This window comes from Plectropomus leopardus, chromosome 1 (genome assembly GCF_026936395.1).
Source record: "Plectropomus leopardus strain MGB_pleo_1.0 chromosome 1, ASM2693639v1, whole genome shotgun sequence".
NCBI lineage: Eukaryota > Metazoa > Chordata > Actinopteri > Perciformes > Serranidae > Plectropomus > Plectropomus leopardus.
In genome coordinates, this window is record NC_142176.1 from 16,785,234 (window position 1) to 16,802,640 (window position 17,407).

Genomic DNA, 17,407 nt, shown 5'->3' on the forward strand with positions numbered 1-17,407 from the left:
AGCACTATCCTGCACTTTCAGTTCCAAGCACAGTGTGGAGAAGGCAGCTAACAATGACCATAAAGCAACTTGTGTGTTTGTCATGTCTATGTAGTGTTGATTATGGTAAACTATCTTGCACATGGAGATGAGCACTACAATTTCAGTTTGGTTGTCTCAGCCAGGTTTTGGAAATTTGAAAATCCACATGTATGAGATGTCGAGTGTGAACCGCTTTCACTGGCGCTCATTATGTTTGAGCAAGTGAGCCAGGAAATCATATAGGGAGTCTTTGTGCCATCTCAGTGAGAACTTTTCAAACATTTTGTCTGTATGATATCATGCAGCGCTCTTGTTGTGGAAGATCTGTAAAGACAAGCTCCACCAAGACTAAGCTGCAAAAGCTTAGAGGAGCTTGCTAAAAAACAGGCAAAGGCACAGGAAACTACCAAACAACAAAACATCACCATGGTTTTGTAATTTATCATCATCCCTGCAGCACGAACCATACTGTGCACATCTTGCAGACAGCTGTCGACCACAATAGGTGTCTAGCCCTCTATTTTTCTTTTTCAGCAGAAACAGCCACACTGACACGGAGTACTGTGAATTGTTTTTCTCTAGAAGCTACATTTTTACTCAATTATGTGTTTTTGTAAGAAATTGGTGAATCAAAATCCGAACAACCATGATCATTTTATTGCTTAACACACTGTCTGCGATGCCTCAGTTGGTGCGTGCACTTCTAACTTAGCAAAGCATGAAAGTACATAAAATAAGACCATTTAATGTGAAGGGTAAAAACATATAAATGAGTGAACTACCCCAAATTAATGGTGAGGAAGTAAAGCAGATGAAGGGGTGGCATGGATGAAATGATAAGTAAAGTGATGGAGCTGCCTGGCTTTAAACAGTGAGGGGTTAGAGGGTGGCCACATTGATCTGTTGTGTCTGTCCACGTACATTAATCCTAATTCAGACAGGTCTCCGTTGAGCGAGCACGGCTGATTACACATCAGTCTCTGTCAGATTTCCATCTCTTTTGACAGACAGAATCACCTCTGGACAGACGGATTCATCGCCCTCTATTAAGCCATGGAGGTGAAAACTGAGACAACCCACTTCACACCTTCCCATCATTTTAAACTCATTAATAGGTATCAAATGAAAATTTAAAATAGCCCAGCAATGTGCTGGAATGACTGTGGGTTTCCCAGCTCAATTTTTAATTTAATTTACACTGAGTAGACAGCATGTTTTTCTCCATTCTCTGGCCACCAAAATCAGCTAACAGACAGAAAACATCTGTCCAATTTGTTACAGTGTGGTTGTGTTGTTGGAGCTGCGGCACAACATCAAACCGTGGCTCACAATTTTCTCAAGCCAAAAACCATAAGTTCATGTCCCTAATAGGGATGTCAATTTCGGTTATTTTGCTTTCAATAGGTTGACACCCATTAACCGCTACCTAACACATTCATTTTTTTAAAAAGTAAAATACAAAACAGCTATAGTCCAGCACTTAATTGCCTCAGTGAACTCTAGCACAGCATTTAAAAGCATTTCCTATTTAGATGTTAATATATTGTCTTGACTTTTATGTTATTTTCTGTTGGCTTTGCTGACTGAAAGTCAGCCAGCCATGTTAACATGTGGAGATGTGCTCACCACCTGCACTGCAACCCGATTAACGATTAACTGTTGAAATCCCTAGTCTCTATCCAACACATTCTAATTTGCAACTCATCAGATACTGATGACTGGTCAGGAGCATTACTTCACAAAATGTGACTTGCTATGTACCCCTCCAGCATTAGTTTTAGATGCTCAGGGATAGCATATTATTTTACGCTCCTTACATGCATTGTGTCTTTTAAAGTTACATTTATTTTCTCAGGAAATGTGTGGTTTTAGCTTGTTAAATGCATAGTCTCTTTTCATAATACACTTAGAATGTAGGTTGGAAAAAAACAGGTTTTTTTTAGGTTTAGAAGAAGTGACAACATGGTTGGGTTTTGAGAAGAATGTCATGATTTGGCGGAAAATAAGCATTTTTTTTATTAATATAATGTAATGTCCCGTGACATATGTCACTAGCATAGTATGCTGCATATACTAGCAAACTACATAAGATAACTCCACTGACTTTTGGTTTCATACAGGACACGAACAGCGGGCACCTGGGTGAAGGTCCGAGGCTTGTTTTAAGCATCCACTTCCCTTCTGCCTGCCCTGTGCATAATATAATGACTTTCTTGCACTTTATACAACGGTAGGCGCCCAGTGCATCAAAAAATGTTACAGGAGTCCATGCTAATTAAGGACTCCTCGGTGTGTCGATTTATGACACTAAAGGCCACTGACCATTATTTGACAAGTTGGGAGTGAGACCAGGTTTCCCTATCTAAAACTATTTTGAACATCTTGATCTATAATGACCACAGCAGCATTTCCCACACATTCATGTGTTTGTGGTGCAGCATCATAACATCAGCATCCACAGCCACATTTAGATTTTCTAGTTTTGGAGATGCGACTTAACTATTCATTAATTTATATAGTCTAGTGTTGTCTATCGTTTTACCAATATACCTTAAAAGAAACGGGCTGCATTCCTATGGAAACAGTACACACCTGTTTCCTTTCACTTGCCTCACTTGCCTGAGCTGCAGCTGCTCCTCCGATCCATCGATCTAATCTGATCAGCTCTTATTAATCCTACCAGAAACTGACTTAAAGGAAGTCTTGAATGTGACAATTAAACTGTATTTTCCTCAATTATTTGGCCCGCAACTCCCACTTAATAAACTGTTGTGAAGTTTTGCTTGTGCTACGTTTAAAAACAGTATTAAAAAAGTATTTAACTTTAGAGTGAACTTCTGACACCACAAAGTATATACTCGTTTTTTTCCACCAGATCTTTGTCAGCACTATGTAATACAGAGATTAGAAATCCCAACAGCACTCACACCCTGTGGTTGTTACTGCTGCTAAAACATTAGCTCAGCATGCCCAGTATAATGAATTAGCATGCCAGTGTGATTAACTGGTGCTAACACTTGTTCTTTTGTCGCCTGCTGATCTAAAAAGAAGCTGTGGCAAACTTAGAGAGAAACAATGTAGCGAACCAATCTCCAGTACATGCCACAACTTCATTAGAGCTGTAACTGAATTCATTTTATGACATGACTCATGGATTTGGCCAATTTGGCCATGTTACCATCGGTCATAATTGGCTGTTGTGTCTGCAATTGCACTGGGCGGAGTGACTTTTCAATGACTGATTGCTCTGGCAGGAAGAAACTTTCATGTGGGAATTGAGATTTCTACTTCTATTCAGAAGCTGAAGGATGTTCAGCTCTGGGTTTCTTTCCATGCATTCAAATTCACAGTGTGTTTCCCTAAATCTCCATAAAATCCTTTAGTCCTCTCAGTGTAGTGTGGCTACAATAAGTAATGCACACTAAAGTATACATAGGTGGTGCCCATCAACACTGGATTACTGTGATTGATTGAAGAAATAAAACACTGATCATTTATTTTAGACTTTTTCCTTCCTGAGAAAAATGGTCATTGCCAGATCGTTTCCTGGCCCTGGCACTCTGCTGAAACAACGTGAAATGGAGCGTGGAGAAAGGCCTGGCCACTGCTAATGACTGATTTACTTTCTCTCCAACTGCATCCCCATTCCAACAGCGCTCAACAACAAACAACCCATTAGAGAGGCTCAAAATATTTAGAAATTGGTCAAATAAATCAATAATGGATTTCTCTCAGGACATCCATCACATTTTACCGCAAGCATTTGTGTAATGGAGAAATTGACAGTAATGTCCTGTCAGCACTGTTAGTTTTAAGCTGATGGAGAACAAAGTCATTTCTGTCAGATTTGTGTCATCAGACATCTGCTTATCATTGGCAAAATAAATGAAGAAAATAAATGTTAGGTACCGAGTTCTTCAACCCCCTCAGAATATCAATGTGACTGTCGAACACATGGTGGAGGATGTGCTCCAAAACTATACTGTAAACTGAGCATGTTTATTTATCTCTACAGTGACTTCAATCTGGATCGCTATATCAGTTGAATGATGAATGATGCAAGTGAAAACATGAATCTTTATTATCATCTTCATGGGTACGCCTTTATTTTGTAATTCTCTGTCACCATGAGGAGAAAGATGATGAAGAAATAGTCAGGAATAAATCTGCAGTGTGGAGATATAGTAGATTTTTAAAGAAAATTAGAGTCAATAGACAGAGCACATGCCATATGTAAATGACATTATGAGATGAACGTACCTGCCTGAAAGGGCTTCTCACTCTGCTAACTTCTTGCAGCATCATGGCAACATTAGCTGCTCTGTTTCAACAATGCTGAAAAAATGTGCATGCAGGCTGAAATTTAACTGTACTGTTCTGTTAGGATATGCAGTGACTTTGACCAACAGTGATTAAGAAAAAGTATGAATAATACATGTAAATTCTTAAGCTATAACTAGAGGAAAGCTCATGGGTGATAAAAAAAACAACTGTTTTGTCTGTGAACTTTTACAATTATTATTGAGCCGAATTGTTTTACCTTTTGTTATGTGATCTTGTAAATCTAGCTTTTATGGCTGTTGGGAGAAGTTTGCCCTTGGGGCTTTAAGCCCTGGATTTGGATTTTTTTTATTTTTTATGCACGTAACCGGCTACGATTATTAACATTATTTATGTGATGTTTTTTATCTTTTATGGCCAAAATTAAAAAGAAAGGGGTGGAAGCTTCTTCTGTAACAGATTGTGTTACATGGACAGATGATATTGTCATATCGATCACAGACCCCTGAATCAGTCTAAATTGTATCACGGCAGACTTGGTGATATCAGCAGATATCATATCAGTGTTGAAAGAATCAATGTAATATCTTATTATGATGAAACTGGTGATTTACACCCCTACGTCTTATCAATGTAGCATTTTACCTGATAGACTGAGTATCTTATCTTGAGCATCATATTCATCAGCGTCTTCAAATGAACGTGCTTTGTAGAACAAGGCAAAAGCTAGCTTCATGCTTGCTGTAGTGGGAAGTTCACACGCTAAAAAATGCATTTCAGCACCTCCGGTTCCTACATCTCAAAGTCAATGGGTCTTTTGAATTGGGTTTTTGATTAGAAGCCTAAAATAAGGTCTCAGGTTAACACAAGCTGAAGAGACTTTCACCATTTGTTCAACAACATAAATCACTCATGAACTTTGAAGCTTATGTGTTTTCAAAAATGCAGTTGCTAAAAAGTGGCTACAGAACATCATCATGCCGAGCTGCCACATACACAGCTTTAAAGCCTTGCTGCGGTGGCGACGTTAAATCTTGTGACAATGATGTAGTTCGTTCATAGCCTAACAGTAGCTTTTTATTTCTGGTGATTACATTTTGGCCTCAAAAATGCTATAAGTGATGTTCTCATTTGACGATTATCTTGCTTAACAAAACATACTATTATCATTTGTTTGCAACAGAGCTTATTTTGCACAGAAATTCAAAATGGAATGAGAAAATCTCATAGGCTTTTTGATGAGGGAACCATGGCTAAGCTAACTTTCGCGTCAGACTACAGAGTAACATCAACCCTGATGCACTATTTCAACAACAAGGTTACACCATATGGGGACCATAAACGTCGGTACAAACTTTCGTGGCAATACATTCAATAGTTGTAGAGAAATTCCAGTCTATTGGTGGACCATCTGACAGCCAATGCAATTCCACAAGCCTGGCAAGAAAAAAAATGCTACAAAGCCTGAATTGATCCACAATATTGTACAATGGAGCACGGTCAGCCTGTAATGTAATGTTAAGTTTTCAGATTTGGCTGTTGGTTCATAGCTGGTATTAAAAATTTCATCTTTTTAAATTAAACATCACAGCTTCTGTGGGCTGCCATCAGTTTCATGATTTTTTAAACAAGTCTCCACCACAAAACAATACAATATATGCACACAGACAAACAAACAAGCAAAAAAAACAAAACAGCAACTGAATCTGCGGATGCTTCCTCTGGTCAGTGTTATACAGACAAACAGTGGAAGAGCCCTCTCTGACTCTGAGGGAAGCTTTCCTTTAAATCAGAAGGTCACTCAGTCCCAGTGATGAGTCAGCACTACAGAAAGACAGATTTCTCTGTAAACACTGTAGGGTCATGCCATTAATATACATTACACAGTATCATAGAGTTAATTAGAATTCAATTGTATGGAAGGAAAAGTCCAGTAATCTTACTTAAATTAAGAATCACAGACAAAGCAAAACACACAAGGACAATTATAAATCAAAGCTTATATAAAACTACAGTATATTGTTTAAACCAGTACTTCTGTCTGTATTTACAGTACATTCTACATGCAAAGAAACATTTTACATAAGTCCGCTACAGGACTCTTTATAATAAACCATCCAGCTTTAAATCGTTTAGCGGTGAGTGGTAAAAGGAAAAGGATTAGACGATATGTAACAATTTAATTCAGCTTTGATCTGAGATGCAGATGACCGACTGGGACGTGAGAGAGACATTAGCACAAATCAACTGAAAACAGACCGAGATTGAGCCATGCTGCAAATGGATCGGAGAGCGAGACACTTGAGTAAATATATAAGGGATAATGATGACTGAGAGCTTTACATTCATCATAAAGCTCAATGCTCAATGGTAATCAAAGTCATATTAACTAAACCCTTTGCTCCTTGTTTCTGAGCCTGAAGCCAATCAATTTTTTCATAAAACTCGCTGATCTCAGACAAATCCCACCACTGAACTGCAACTTCTGACCTTTCCGTCACTCACAGAATGTGTGCACAAGTTGCTCCCAGTCACTGCTTATGTAATTAGCTGCTGCCTTAGCAAACCAGAGACTAATTATATACAGACAGTGAGTGTAACACAATGATTTCATGAACATAAATCCTGCCTTCTGTGTCCAAGGTCTGACTTGGAAATAAAGCAAATAAATGCCATCGCATATGTGTAGTTGTGTATGTAACAAGTAAAATATTGTCCTTAAAAAAACTTGAATTTAATGTTTTTTTAAATACTTTTTCAAGATCTTTTTTTGTAACAAAATTTAAAAATGTTTTTTTGAGAAATCATATATTTTTTTATTCAAGCACTGCAGGTTAAGGATAAAGGCAGGCAGTTTACATATATATGTTCTTGTTCAGAGTTATGTTTTATTCAGGAACATGGTTACATGTTGACTTAGGTTTATCTAAATTTTGCCACCAGGAATAAAGTAAAAAGACATTATTGGTGTAAGTGTTTTTTATATTACTATGTAACAATTTGAGAGCTGTTAGTTTGTTTAACTGTCTGCTTGCACTAACATCCAACTGTAGACTGAAAGTTTCAAATCCACAGCAAAAACATCAACACTTCTGGCACGGGACGAGCTGAGTCGACAGGTTCTGCTTTAATTTATTTAATCATAACAATATTTTATTCAACTTCACTACACAGTACTTTATTTAACATTATACTTTATTTACCAGTATAACAGTAATTCATTAAACTTTATTATAAATGTAGTTTGTGGACCTTTATTTTATGGCAGCAGCTACTTTATTTGTAGCTGTGGTTCATTTAATAATTTTGTATTTCGTTAGTTTACAATAGATTTCAAAATATCAAGATACAAATCATGTATAGCAATATAGCCTAAATATGTTGATACGTTATTTTAAATCAATTTCGTAAAGCCCTAGCTAAAACATTAATTCTAACATTAAAGTTTCTGACTTTCGTGTCATGATGTCATAAGTTGATGACATCACTATGTTACATTAAGTGCTGTGCAAAACCGTGCAATGAATGGTGAAATTATCAAAAAGCCTTTGGAATCTGCTTTAAAGAAATGAGCATATCTCAAAAAATAAATAATGTACAGAGTTTGAATAAATAAATAATAATAAATATGGAGAGTCAACTTCAATATTTTATCCATTAATATGGGTTATTGAGTTATGAACTCTTAGCTTAGGTTGTACAGAGGATATATGGATATGAAGCATTTGAGGATTCTTGAGAAATAATCAAAAATATCAGTGAAGGCACTGGTGAACCCTTGCAGAATTCAAAAGGTTAAATAATTTATGTTGTACTTAGGTGGTGTTAACTGAATGCTGGCAAATTGTTTGACAGATCATCCGAGTATTGCAAAAGCCCTACATAATAACACTTGCTAACATATTCAGGATGCCATTAAAAATGATTAAAAATAGTCAGAAACCTCGCTCTATAATGAAAATTACCCACTGAAAACATTCATACACAACATCAAGCAAAAACAAGACAGCATACTCTGTTTCTATCTCTGCACAAGGCCACAGCTGGTGCATGAGCTTATCCCAGCATGCAATGGAAAATAGGCAAGAAAGCACTTAGGATTCTTTACTAGGCCATTATAGGGTTAACATACTAACATATGCTGATCACACCTGTGGGCAAATTATTTAAATTCTCTAATCAACCTAAGCTAAAAGTCTTTGAATGGGGGGAAAACCCGAAGGAAACCCAAAGAGAAAATGCAAAATTCAAACAGGAGGAATGATGATTCAAACTAACAACTGTCTTGCTGTAAGGCACTAACAGTGCTTACCAACGAACCAGCATGCTGCAAAGTCTAAATTATTTTAGACAAAATGAGAAACAGAGAAATCATAAATATTGACCTCAGCAGCGTAGACTATCCAGACTATAAACACCCAAGAATAATACAACCAAAGTAAATAAACAGCAATGTCACAAACAGGCAATCAATATCAACTTTGAATAATGTAAAGAGGCTGAGCTCTATAGGCAGGTTGATTAAAACACCACAAGACAGATGACTTGGTGAAAGGAAGAGGAGGAATGGAAGGCTTACACTGTGTTGCATTGTCCTCCACACAACCCTCTGGGAGCAGCAGAGAAATGAAGAAGAAAGAGATTTAATTGGACATTGGAGAAATTGAGAGACTGAGAGAGAGAGAACAGGAGCAAAAGAATGTCTATTAGTTAGTGAGGCAAAAAGTTAAATGATAAATGGTGCAGCTGAAATATTCCATCCACCTGCCTCATCTCACTATGAGATTTAGTACCTTAAACCTTTTTATCCACAATATGTTTCCCACTGTGAAATCAGTTTAAAAGCTGCTGCCATCAAATCTGATCAATGCAAATATCAGGAGCTGCACACAAACAGCAGCATTCGTGGATAATTAGTCTAATAACAGCAGTTATTTCATTCAATGCAATCAGCTCGGCTCACAAAAATATAATCAGTTAAGGTTTACAGATATTTTAAGGATTTACATGCTTCATAAATTTGCACAAGAACATGCCAGTACAGCAGAAGAGTGAGGTGTGATGCAGTGAGTAAGACTCACTTTTATATGAAGTTGGCCTGAGAGTAAGTAAAAATGAATTATTAGAAATAGTGAAACCTGTGGATTTTCTCTAAATGTGCTTTTATCTTTTAGCAATTTTTCTCTATACACTATTTTTGAAGTGAAGTGAAAAAAAGAGGAGGGTTTGGTTTGGGGTTTTTTTTTCTTCTTTTTTTAATCATGCCCTGAACTGAAGAATAACATTTTATTTAAAATTTTAAAGGATCTGGACACACTTTTTTTCATTTACAGAGAGTATAGACTAGTGGTTACCAACTGGTGGGTCGTGGTCCAAAAGTAGGCTGCGGGTCCATTCTGAATGGACTGCAAGTGAATTTGTCAAGTCCCAGTACAGCAACTATTTAATTACCCCGTTTGTGGTATTATTTGGCCTATTAACATGCCATGCCTTTGCAGCGTCACTGGTCTTGAAGCACAAATGTGCACTTCTTTGGGTGCAGTGCTACTTATTTACTAAGGTTTAAGTAACAGAACTTTATTCTTTATTCTTGCATTGTGTTTTATTTCATTGTATTCTAAGCCTGTGTGTTGTTGACATTTTGTGAAATGAAACTGAACATGTGAAAATTTAGGTGTGGACCTTGAACTAGTGACTTAGGAGAAATCTGAACTCTGCAGCTGGACAAGTTGGGAATCACTGGTATAGACTACATACAAAGACTGACTGACTGTAGCTTCTAATCTGCTTCTCCGCTCCTGCATATTTCCATTTTAATCCTGTCAAACAACTTGTTCAGCAGAAGATTATCAACTGTGCCTTTTATTTAAAAGGACAATAATGTAGTTAATAAATGGATTTGTCAGTTGGACAGAGGATTATATAAAGAATGGTGTATTAAACGGATTGGTCAAAGGACAAATTGGTGACATGAGAAATATGGTTTAATAATATCCAACCCATGGGTGGACATGTTGTTATTCCACTGAAATGTCTTTCTAAGCACGAATGTTGTACAAAGTACTTTTGTTAAAGGTATACTTTGAGGATTTGTGGGTTAATGGATTTCATGCAAGACACAGTATACACTCAGATTGTGTCTTGTGATTTTTTGTATCCAGTTTGTTCTTATTTTTTTTAGTACCTCTGGATTTTTGGGACTCACCAATGATTTCTTATTTTTGCTCTAATAGAAAATGTTATGAGTGGTTGAGAGTTGTCTTCCCCAGATATGAAAAACTTCTGTTTTAGTCTACACAGTGTTAATTTGTTTTTTTGAAAATCCTACATAGTATACCTTTAAAGTGAAAATCTATAAAAATATTTCAAGGCACAATGGGGTGTTATTATAAGAAGGACTAACAATATATCATACTGTTAGAAGTCAAACTGTATATAACGCCTCTCTTTTTATACCACAGAAGTTTGCTTTAATTATGAGTCTACATTTTGATATTTAAATGTTTGACAATAATGCAGGCTGACGTGGACAAAAGCCATAATTCATTCCTTTGGTAATTTTGATTTATTTTAAACATTATATTTACATAACTATTAAGCCCTTGTGAATACCTAGAGACATTACTGCAGCATACGTTTTGTAGCAAAGGGAAAAGAGATGCACAGTTGTAGACTGCAGAGATTAGAGTTTTGGGTTGTGGGGCCAGACTGATCCAACACCATGTCGACTTAAGGCCCTCTGTGTTGCTATATGCTGGCGGTTGACACAGACAGTCTCCTCCTCATTTTGTTTCAGTGGCATCGGGGTGGTGAAATGGATCTTTTTATCGCCTCAATTAAAGTCTTAGGATGTGTCATCATCCTGAAGTTCGGTGGGTGGATGTTGAATCTGTTTCAGCCTCCTCAAGACTGATTCTGAGAGCAAAGTCTGGGAAAAGACATAAGCCACATTTTTTGTGATTAAGTGTGTTTCGTAATCTTTCCTAATGGCTCTTTTCCTTCAGCAGTGTGCACTCTGAGGAATATATCCTAAATAATATGTCTGAGGAGGTTAGTGGGAAAGCATGTGCTTTCTGAAACCTCTGGCACAGAGAGTGTAGGGAAAGAAAATATTTTAACTCTGTGCACAGCCTGGTGGGAGACACTCAGAACCTGGGGTCGACATGGACTACATGAGCATGGATTTACAATGATTTTTCTTGGAATCATTGAGGGCCTCTATTTTTTTTTATTCTGGACTTTGGACTTGAGCCGAAATAAGCTGGCCTTAAGCTCTGTTTGCCTCCACCAAGTGTATTTCAAAAAATTCTCAACACACTTCTGTATAGAAAATTGGTGGAGCAGTTAAAATACAGAGTGAGAAAGGAGAGCGTTCAACATCATTTAATGCTAGAATATAGACTTCTTCAATAAAACCATCATGAACTGGCTGCTTTAGACTTAATTAAGTTTTAAAGTGAAAGAGATTTATTTTAGGAATGTATTGGTTTTCTCATGCAAATGATCTGACCTTAGATTATTTTCTACTTTATAGTTATCTCTCACTTAGAACTTTTTGTTAAATGCATATTTTATATCCTGTCTTTTTTCCATACATTACAAATTCAACCCCAAATGACCTTTAAAGATTTTTTTTCTTGATATTTAATCCGTCATTCATTTCTTAATACTCTATCCAAATGCAGTTTAAAATACTAGTTATTTCATCTCTGTACATACCAGTCTATCCAGGCTTGTTCCAGCTGCTGTGGTCGGCCTCTCTTCAGGGGTGTAGGGTCGGAAGCGAGCACTGAACACATCAGAAATGCCACGTGCAGACCTGCCCATTCCTGAAGGCTTTGGCTGGCCGCATCCTTGAAAAACCTGAGCAGAGTGATATACAATTACTTCAGAGAGGGGGAAAGGACACTGGAAAGAGGGTACAGATTGTTTCTACAGTATCTTGAGGAAATCACCTGTTTTTGCAACATTAAAGGTCCAAGATTTTAATTTTTGTGTCATATAAAGTAGATAAAGAGGTTAAATAAAAACTGTGAAAGTATCAAAACACTCAATCCAAACACAACCTAAATTCAAAAACTGTGCCTTTACACAAAATATCAAAATGTGTGAATTTGTGATGTCACAAAAGCCTGATTACCACTTAGCAGTCCGGTTCAGTCTGGTACATGTTTTCCATTTTCATTGTGAAGAGTTGTGGATGGTCTTAACATTTCCTACCATCCAACATTTTTTGTCACCTCTGTTAAAGTGCCGACTTCCCTCTGCATCACTTGAGGTACTGACTGCAGCGGAAACCACTTTTGGGTCTAAGTACATGTTGCAGGTGTTACTTTTGGCTCTAAAGGTACTATACTGAAAGTTATTGGTGGAAACAGGACTAAATATACTATATAGACTGTTTTAAAATTGAAACCTAAACATTCTAGGTGAGCCCCTTTGTATTTTCTGTTGGAGATTTTTTGAAGTGCATATGATCGACATCAGCTGACAGGAAATAAACATGGACTTGTGCTTTTCCCTGGCAATACAGTTCCAGTTCCAAAATAGAAAGTGCTGCTACACTGCCATTACAATCATATCCCTAGCTGCAAAAACAGTGCAGAGAAATCGAGCACAGATTTAGAAGACTCAGAAACCCTGACCAATCAGAGCAGACTTTTTCAGGAGGGGTTTAAAGAGACAGGCACTAAAACGGAGCATTTAAGACAGATGGTGAATACACGTTTATCTAGACAGACAATGTGAGAAAAACATTGTGTTTTTTAAACACTGAAGCCTTTAAACATGCTCAATTACAAACGCAAAATAAAAGTATGAACCTGAAAATGGTAATAATATGGGTACTTTAACACAATATTTCTTCATTATTAAGACATGTGCAGGTCTCATTGCAACTCTAAATAGTTAGGGACCAGGTTATAAGAAGTCCAGAGCTGCATGAACTCTACACTGAGCCCCAGATAAGTCTATTTACACATCTATTTCCATCCAACAAAAGTTTTGGTTTGCTTTCACCACAGACATTTTCCCTTCAAAAGCTTCTGTCAATTTGCTCTTTCTGGTCTGTGACTTGAGATAGAAAACTATATAGAGCCAGTCTGGAACCAATGCTATCTATCAGTGCCTGAGTCTCCTTTTACAGAAAGCGTTATTGGTGGCAAAGAAAATGAATTAACCCTTGATAGGCTGTTTCTTACATGCAATTTAAAGTCATTGCTAGAGTAAAACCCTTTTTAATTGCAAAAATACAATAAAAAAGAGCTTTTAATTTGTGTTTTAAACTGAAATTATATCAGATAGTATTTGCTTTTTATGAGTCTGATAGACCCATGTCATTGTAATTTGCAACCATGACAATTTTGGCTTCAGGAAATCTAACATTTGCTATGTTATACACAGAAAATAACTATGCATCAGACAACACTATTCTTGGACAAACATTTGATTTTACAAAGATGAGGTTTTCAACTCTCCCTAAAATAAAAATTTAAGTTTTCTTGTTCATAGTGAGACAAAAACAGAGGAGCAATTCTATTATTAATTGAACCTTACATTAATCAGTGTGTAGTTCATAGAGGTTCATTATGAGAATAGATTGTTTTCTGACAGTGTGGTCTCTACAGGCTCTGAGGGCCCAAACAACAAACCTCCAAACCGCACAGCTCATTAGCATTCCTCTCTGGCCCGTCCGCCGGCCCCTGGCTCAGTATGTGATGGAGCACTCTAATGCGCTGCATGGCTGTCATGACAAGAGGCTGTCTTTTCTCTAATATTTATCAATTCTTCACCATGATTACAGTTCTGCTATCCTGTACATCACACCAGCAAACCGATTTTCAACAGGTCGGCACGGCGGGAATGAAGGTACGTACGGTTAAAATGTGACTGTGGGGGAAAGATTGTAATCTCAGAGCAATCTGTCAGCCCAGAACATCCTTGCAGGGATGGAGCGTCAAGTGCATAGACAATGGGTGAAGTTGTAAATTGCAGCCTTCTCGATATGGAAAAGAATGTGACATCTAATTCACACTGACCTTTGTAACTCTGGCATGAAGATAGCACAGAATACACCAAAGGGTCTGAATAAAAAGTTGAACTGAAAAACCTGCCTTTTGACAGGAAAGACAATGACAAACTATTCTGTGTGTGATAATATCCTGAATGTGCTGCTTGAAATTTCAAACTATTCTAAAGAACAATAAGCAATCTGAAGTCCAACAGGGCAAAAGAGGAAATGAGCTGCTTCTCTTGCATGCTAAACGCTCTTTAAAATCATCTTTATACAAAATACCAGTCTCCACCATCCTGCATCCCAGGTGTGATTTGGTTAAGACTCCTAGACTGAAATAACCCACCTCATATGGTCATTATTAACTCTGTTACATAACCGTATTTTTTATCTCCCTTTCTTTGTCTCATCAGTGTCATTATTAATGTCATATACATTGTTATGTAGTTTTGCATTGATTAATACAATAAAAACTTAGTAAGTCTAAAATGGTTTATGTATAAATTGTTATCAATGTAACAGTAAAACACATCACAGCATGGCAAAAAAACTCTTTCAGAAGACAGTACCTTGGCTGACACTTGCATGCTGTTGTCCTGCATGGTCATGATGGCGTCAGAGATCTTGATGTCAACTGGCTCAATAACTGCTTCAATATTGAAGGGTCCCTCCAGTCTGTCTGCCACCAGCAACATAGCATCTGTCATAACAAAGAGCACACATGTCAGCTCAGAGATATTAAACGCTCACACACACACAGACATTTTACTACTTCTGTTTATGCACACACGTCAATATGTTCACATCATCGCTGAGATTTAACAATACTCAGTGCAAAACCTGTTGCAGGGTGCTTTGCTCCACTGTGTGTCTATGACATGGCTCCAACTAGGAGAACAAAGAACAGACCCTTCTCCAAATGAAATGACTGCCAATAATCACAAACACAAAAGGAACCTGCCAACACCTTCATGTAAACACACACAGTGGAAAAAATGAGATCTCTGGAGCAACTCGGGTTTGTAAGAGGATGTGCGACATCAAGTAGAAATTAAAATTTTAACGTGCTAAGCTTACAAATAGTTTATACATAAAATAATCATTGACTTGCTAATAACCCTGGTTAGACAGAAAGCGACAACACTTCTGATTTATTCATCTGTTTGCATTAGTGTTTCTAAACTGCGAAAGCATATCAATAAATACATAAATTCATGTCAATGCATCATGATATTAATTACTTTTTAATAACAGCTCAGACACTCACTGCTTAAGTGTCCATAAAACACCAAAAACATGCAAATAATTCACTTTACCATAATGCATCACTTGGAAACATCTGGTAGCAAGTGATGATAGCACATGCAGCGTAGTATTTGTTGTATCCTGATTATGTCAAAACCAAAACTTCTCACATCACATCATATCTAATCATGTCTTTAGAAAACATAAAACATATTTTATGTGCTTAACAACATGAACAACAGTAAGAACAAACAAACAAACACAGACCATGACCTCATCACAGCGGATAAAACTTGGCATGAATCGATCCCTAAAACAGATTACCCCTCAAACTGCCAGTTTTAATTTTCATTACAAGAAAAAACAAAAAACATGATATTATGTTCACACAGAGGAATTGTTGTATTGATCGTGTCAGACTGGGAGATGGTAGCAGTGAAAATTATGTTTGATATTTTCATTAGACTCTATCCTTTGTCTCTCAAAAAAAGTAATTAAGAGCCCAGCGAGTCTTGTTTGAGTGGTTAGCACTGGTTAAGTGGTAAGGGCAGGAAACAGTGATATCAATAAGACTTCCATCCCTGTGCACTGACATTTGCAGCAATGTGGACCAATCAGGAAAAGCCTATTTACCCCTACGGGGACTGCCTGCTCCCTGGAAAAGGGCAGCAGAAACACTGTTTCACATCCACTTAAGCGATAAAGAATGGCAACGCAAATCATTAGATCATGAGTAATCATAACAAGAGTTTTCATGCATGTGATCAGTGGCTTCTTGTGTAGTCCACCAAAACAGCTTCTGTGGACATTTGACTTTTTTTTTTATTTCACCTTAAAAAGGATACAACAATATGCACCACAGCACATTTCACAAACGTCAAAGAAAAACACATGCGCTGTCTATTTTTGATGGTGCTACAGCACTTCTCACAAAGTAGATCAAGTTCTCGTGCTAACTGGCACTGTATGTGTATTATAAATACAATGTAATCATGAGAAAAAATGTGTTTTTTATGACTAAACACAGCCACAAATCTCTGATCTATGTCATTCATAACTAGACTTTTCACAAAATCAACTCTGTAAGCACAACAAAGTAGGAAATAACACAATGTAAAGATAGAAAAAAAAAAAAAAAGACCAAATCAACAAAATCCACAAGTCTACAAAATTAGGCTGTGACGTCATGCGATGGACAGAAGTGAACTGGCTGCAAGCAGCGCAGCTGTGCCTGGACGATTTTTCTCTCCCAGTTTCTTTACAGTCTAGCTCGAGGTGAAGATAACAAAAACAGGAATGTCACTTTAGTGGATTATAACAAATTGGGTAAGGAATTCATCTACAGACGTCAGTTCAAAATGAGACCAAACTTTTCCATCGATGTCAGTGACAGAGACACAACAAAATCCAAATTGTGGCCTGCAGGACACAGTATGGGTTGTTGTTTTTAGCCAAGGTGATTTCTGAAAATCTTGCAGCCCCTATCCGATGAAGAGGAGTGAGGAGTCAGCAGTCTCTAACCTTGTAAAACAGTCAAAAACAAGTTTACCACCGTAACCACAAGAGGTCCTTGAACATACGGACATAAATGTGCTGACAAAATATTAGGTTGATTGGTCCAGTATTATTCAGATTTAGCTGCAGACAGATGGATACACACACTCACATTGGCACATGCACACACAAGACCAATCCAATAATCCCTTCCAGGCTGACGACTGGCATCCAGCAGCACCCCAAGAGACTGCTGCTTTTGAAAATTGTGAACAATAAGAAAACTATAGTATAACATCACCAGCTAGGTTACCTAGGTAACTTTGTTTTTCAACTCACCTATAAAAACAACTC

The 17,407-nt window shown here is 37.3% G+C and overlaps 1 protein-coding gene across 2 annotated transcripts in view; it reads right to left on the minus strand.

Annotated features, from left to right (window-relative positions):
• gpc6a (glypican 6a) overlaps positions 1-17,407 on the minus strand; it is a 222,768-nt gene that overhangs the window by 66,285 nt on the left and 139,076 nt on the right. The window contains exons 5-7 of one of the 2 annotated variants that reach the window (XM_088076552.1): positions 14,884-15,014; positions 12,022-12,165; positions 8,882-8,911 (exon numbers count right to left, since the gene is read on the minus strand). In XM_088076552.1, the coding sequence (XP_087932678.1) occupies positions 8,882-8,911; positions 12,022-12,165; positions 14,884-15,014 (305 nt within the window). The remainder of the gene's footprint in view (positions 1-8,881; positions 8,912-12,021; positions 12,166-14,883; positions 15,015-17,407) is intronic. The other variant, XM_042493211.2, reaches the window with a different exon arrangement.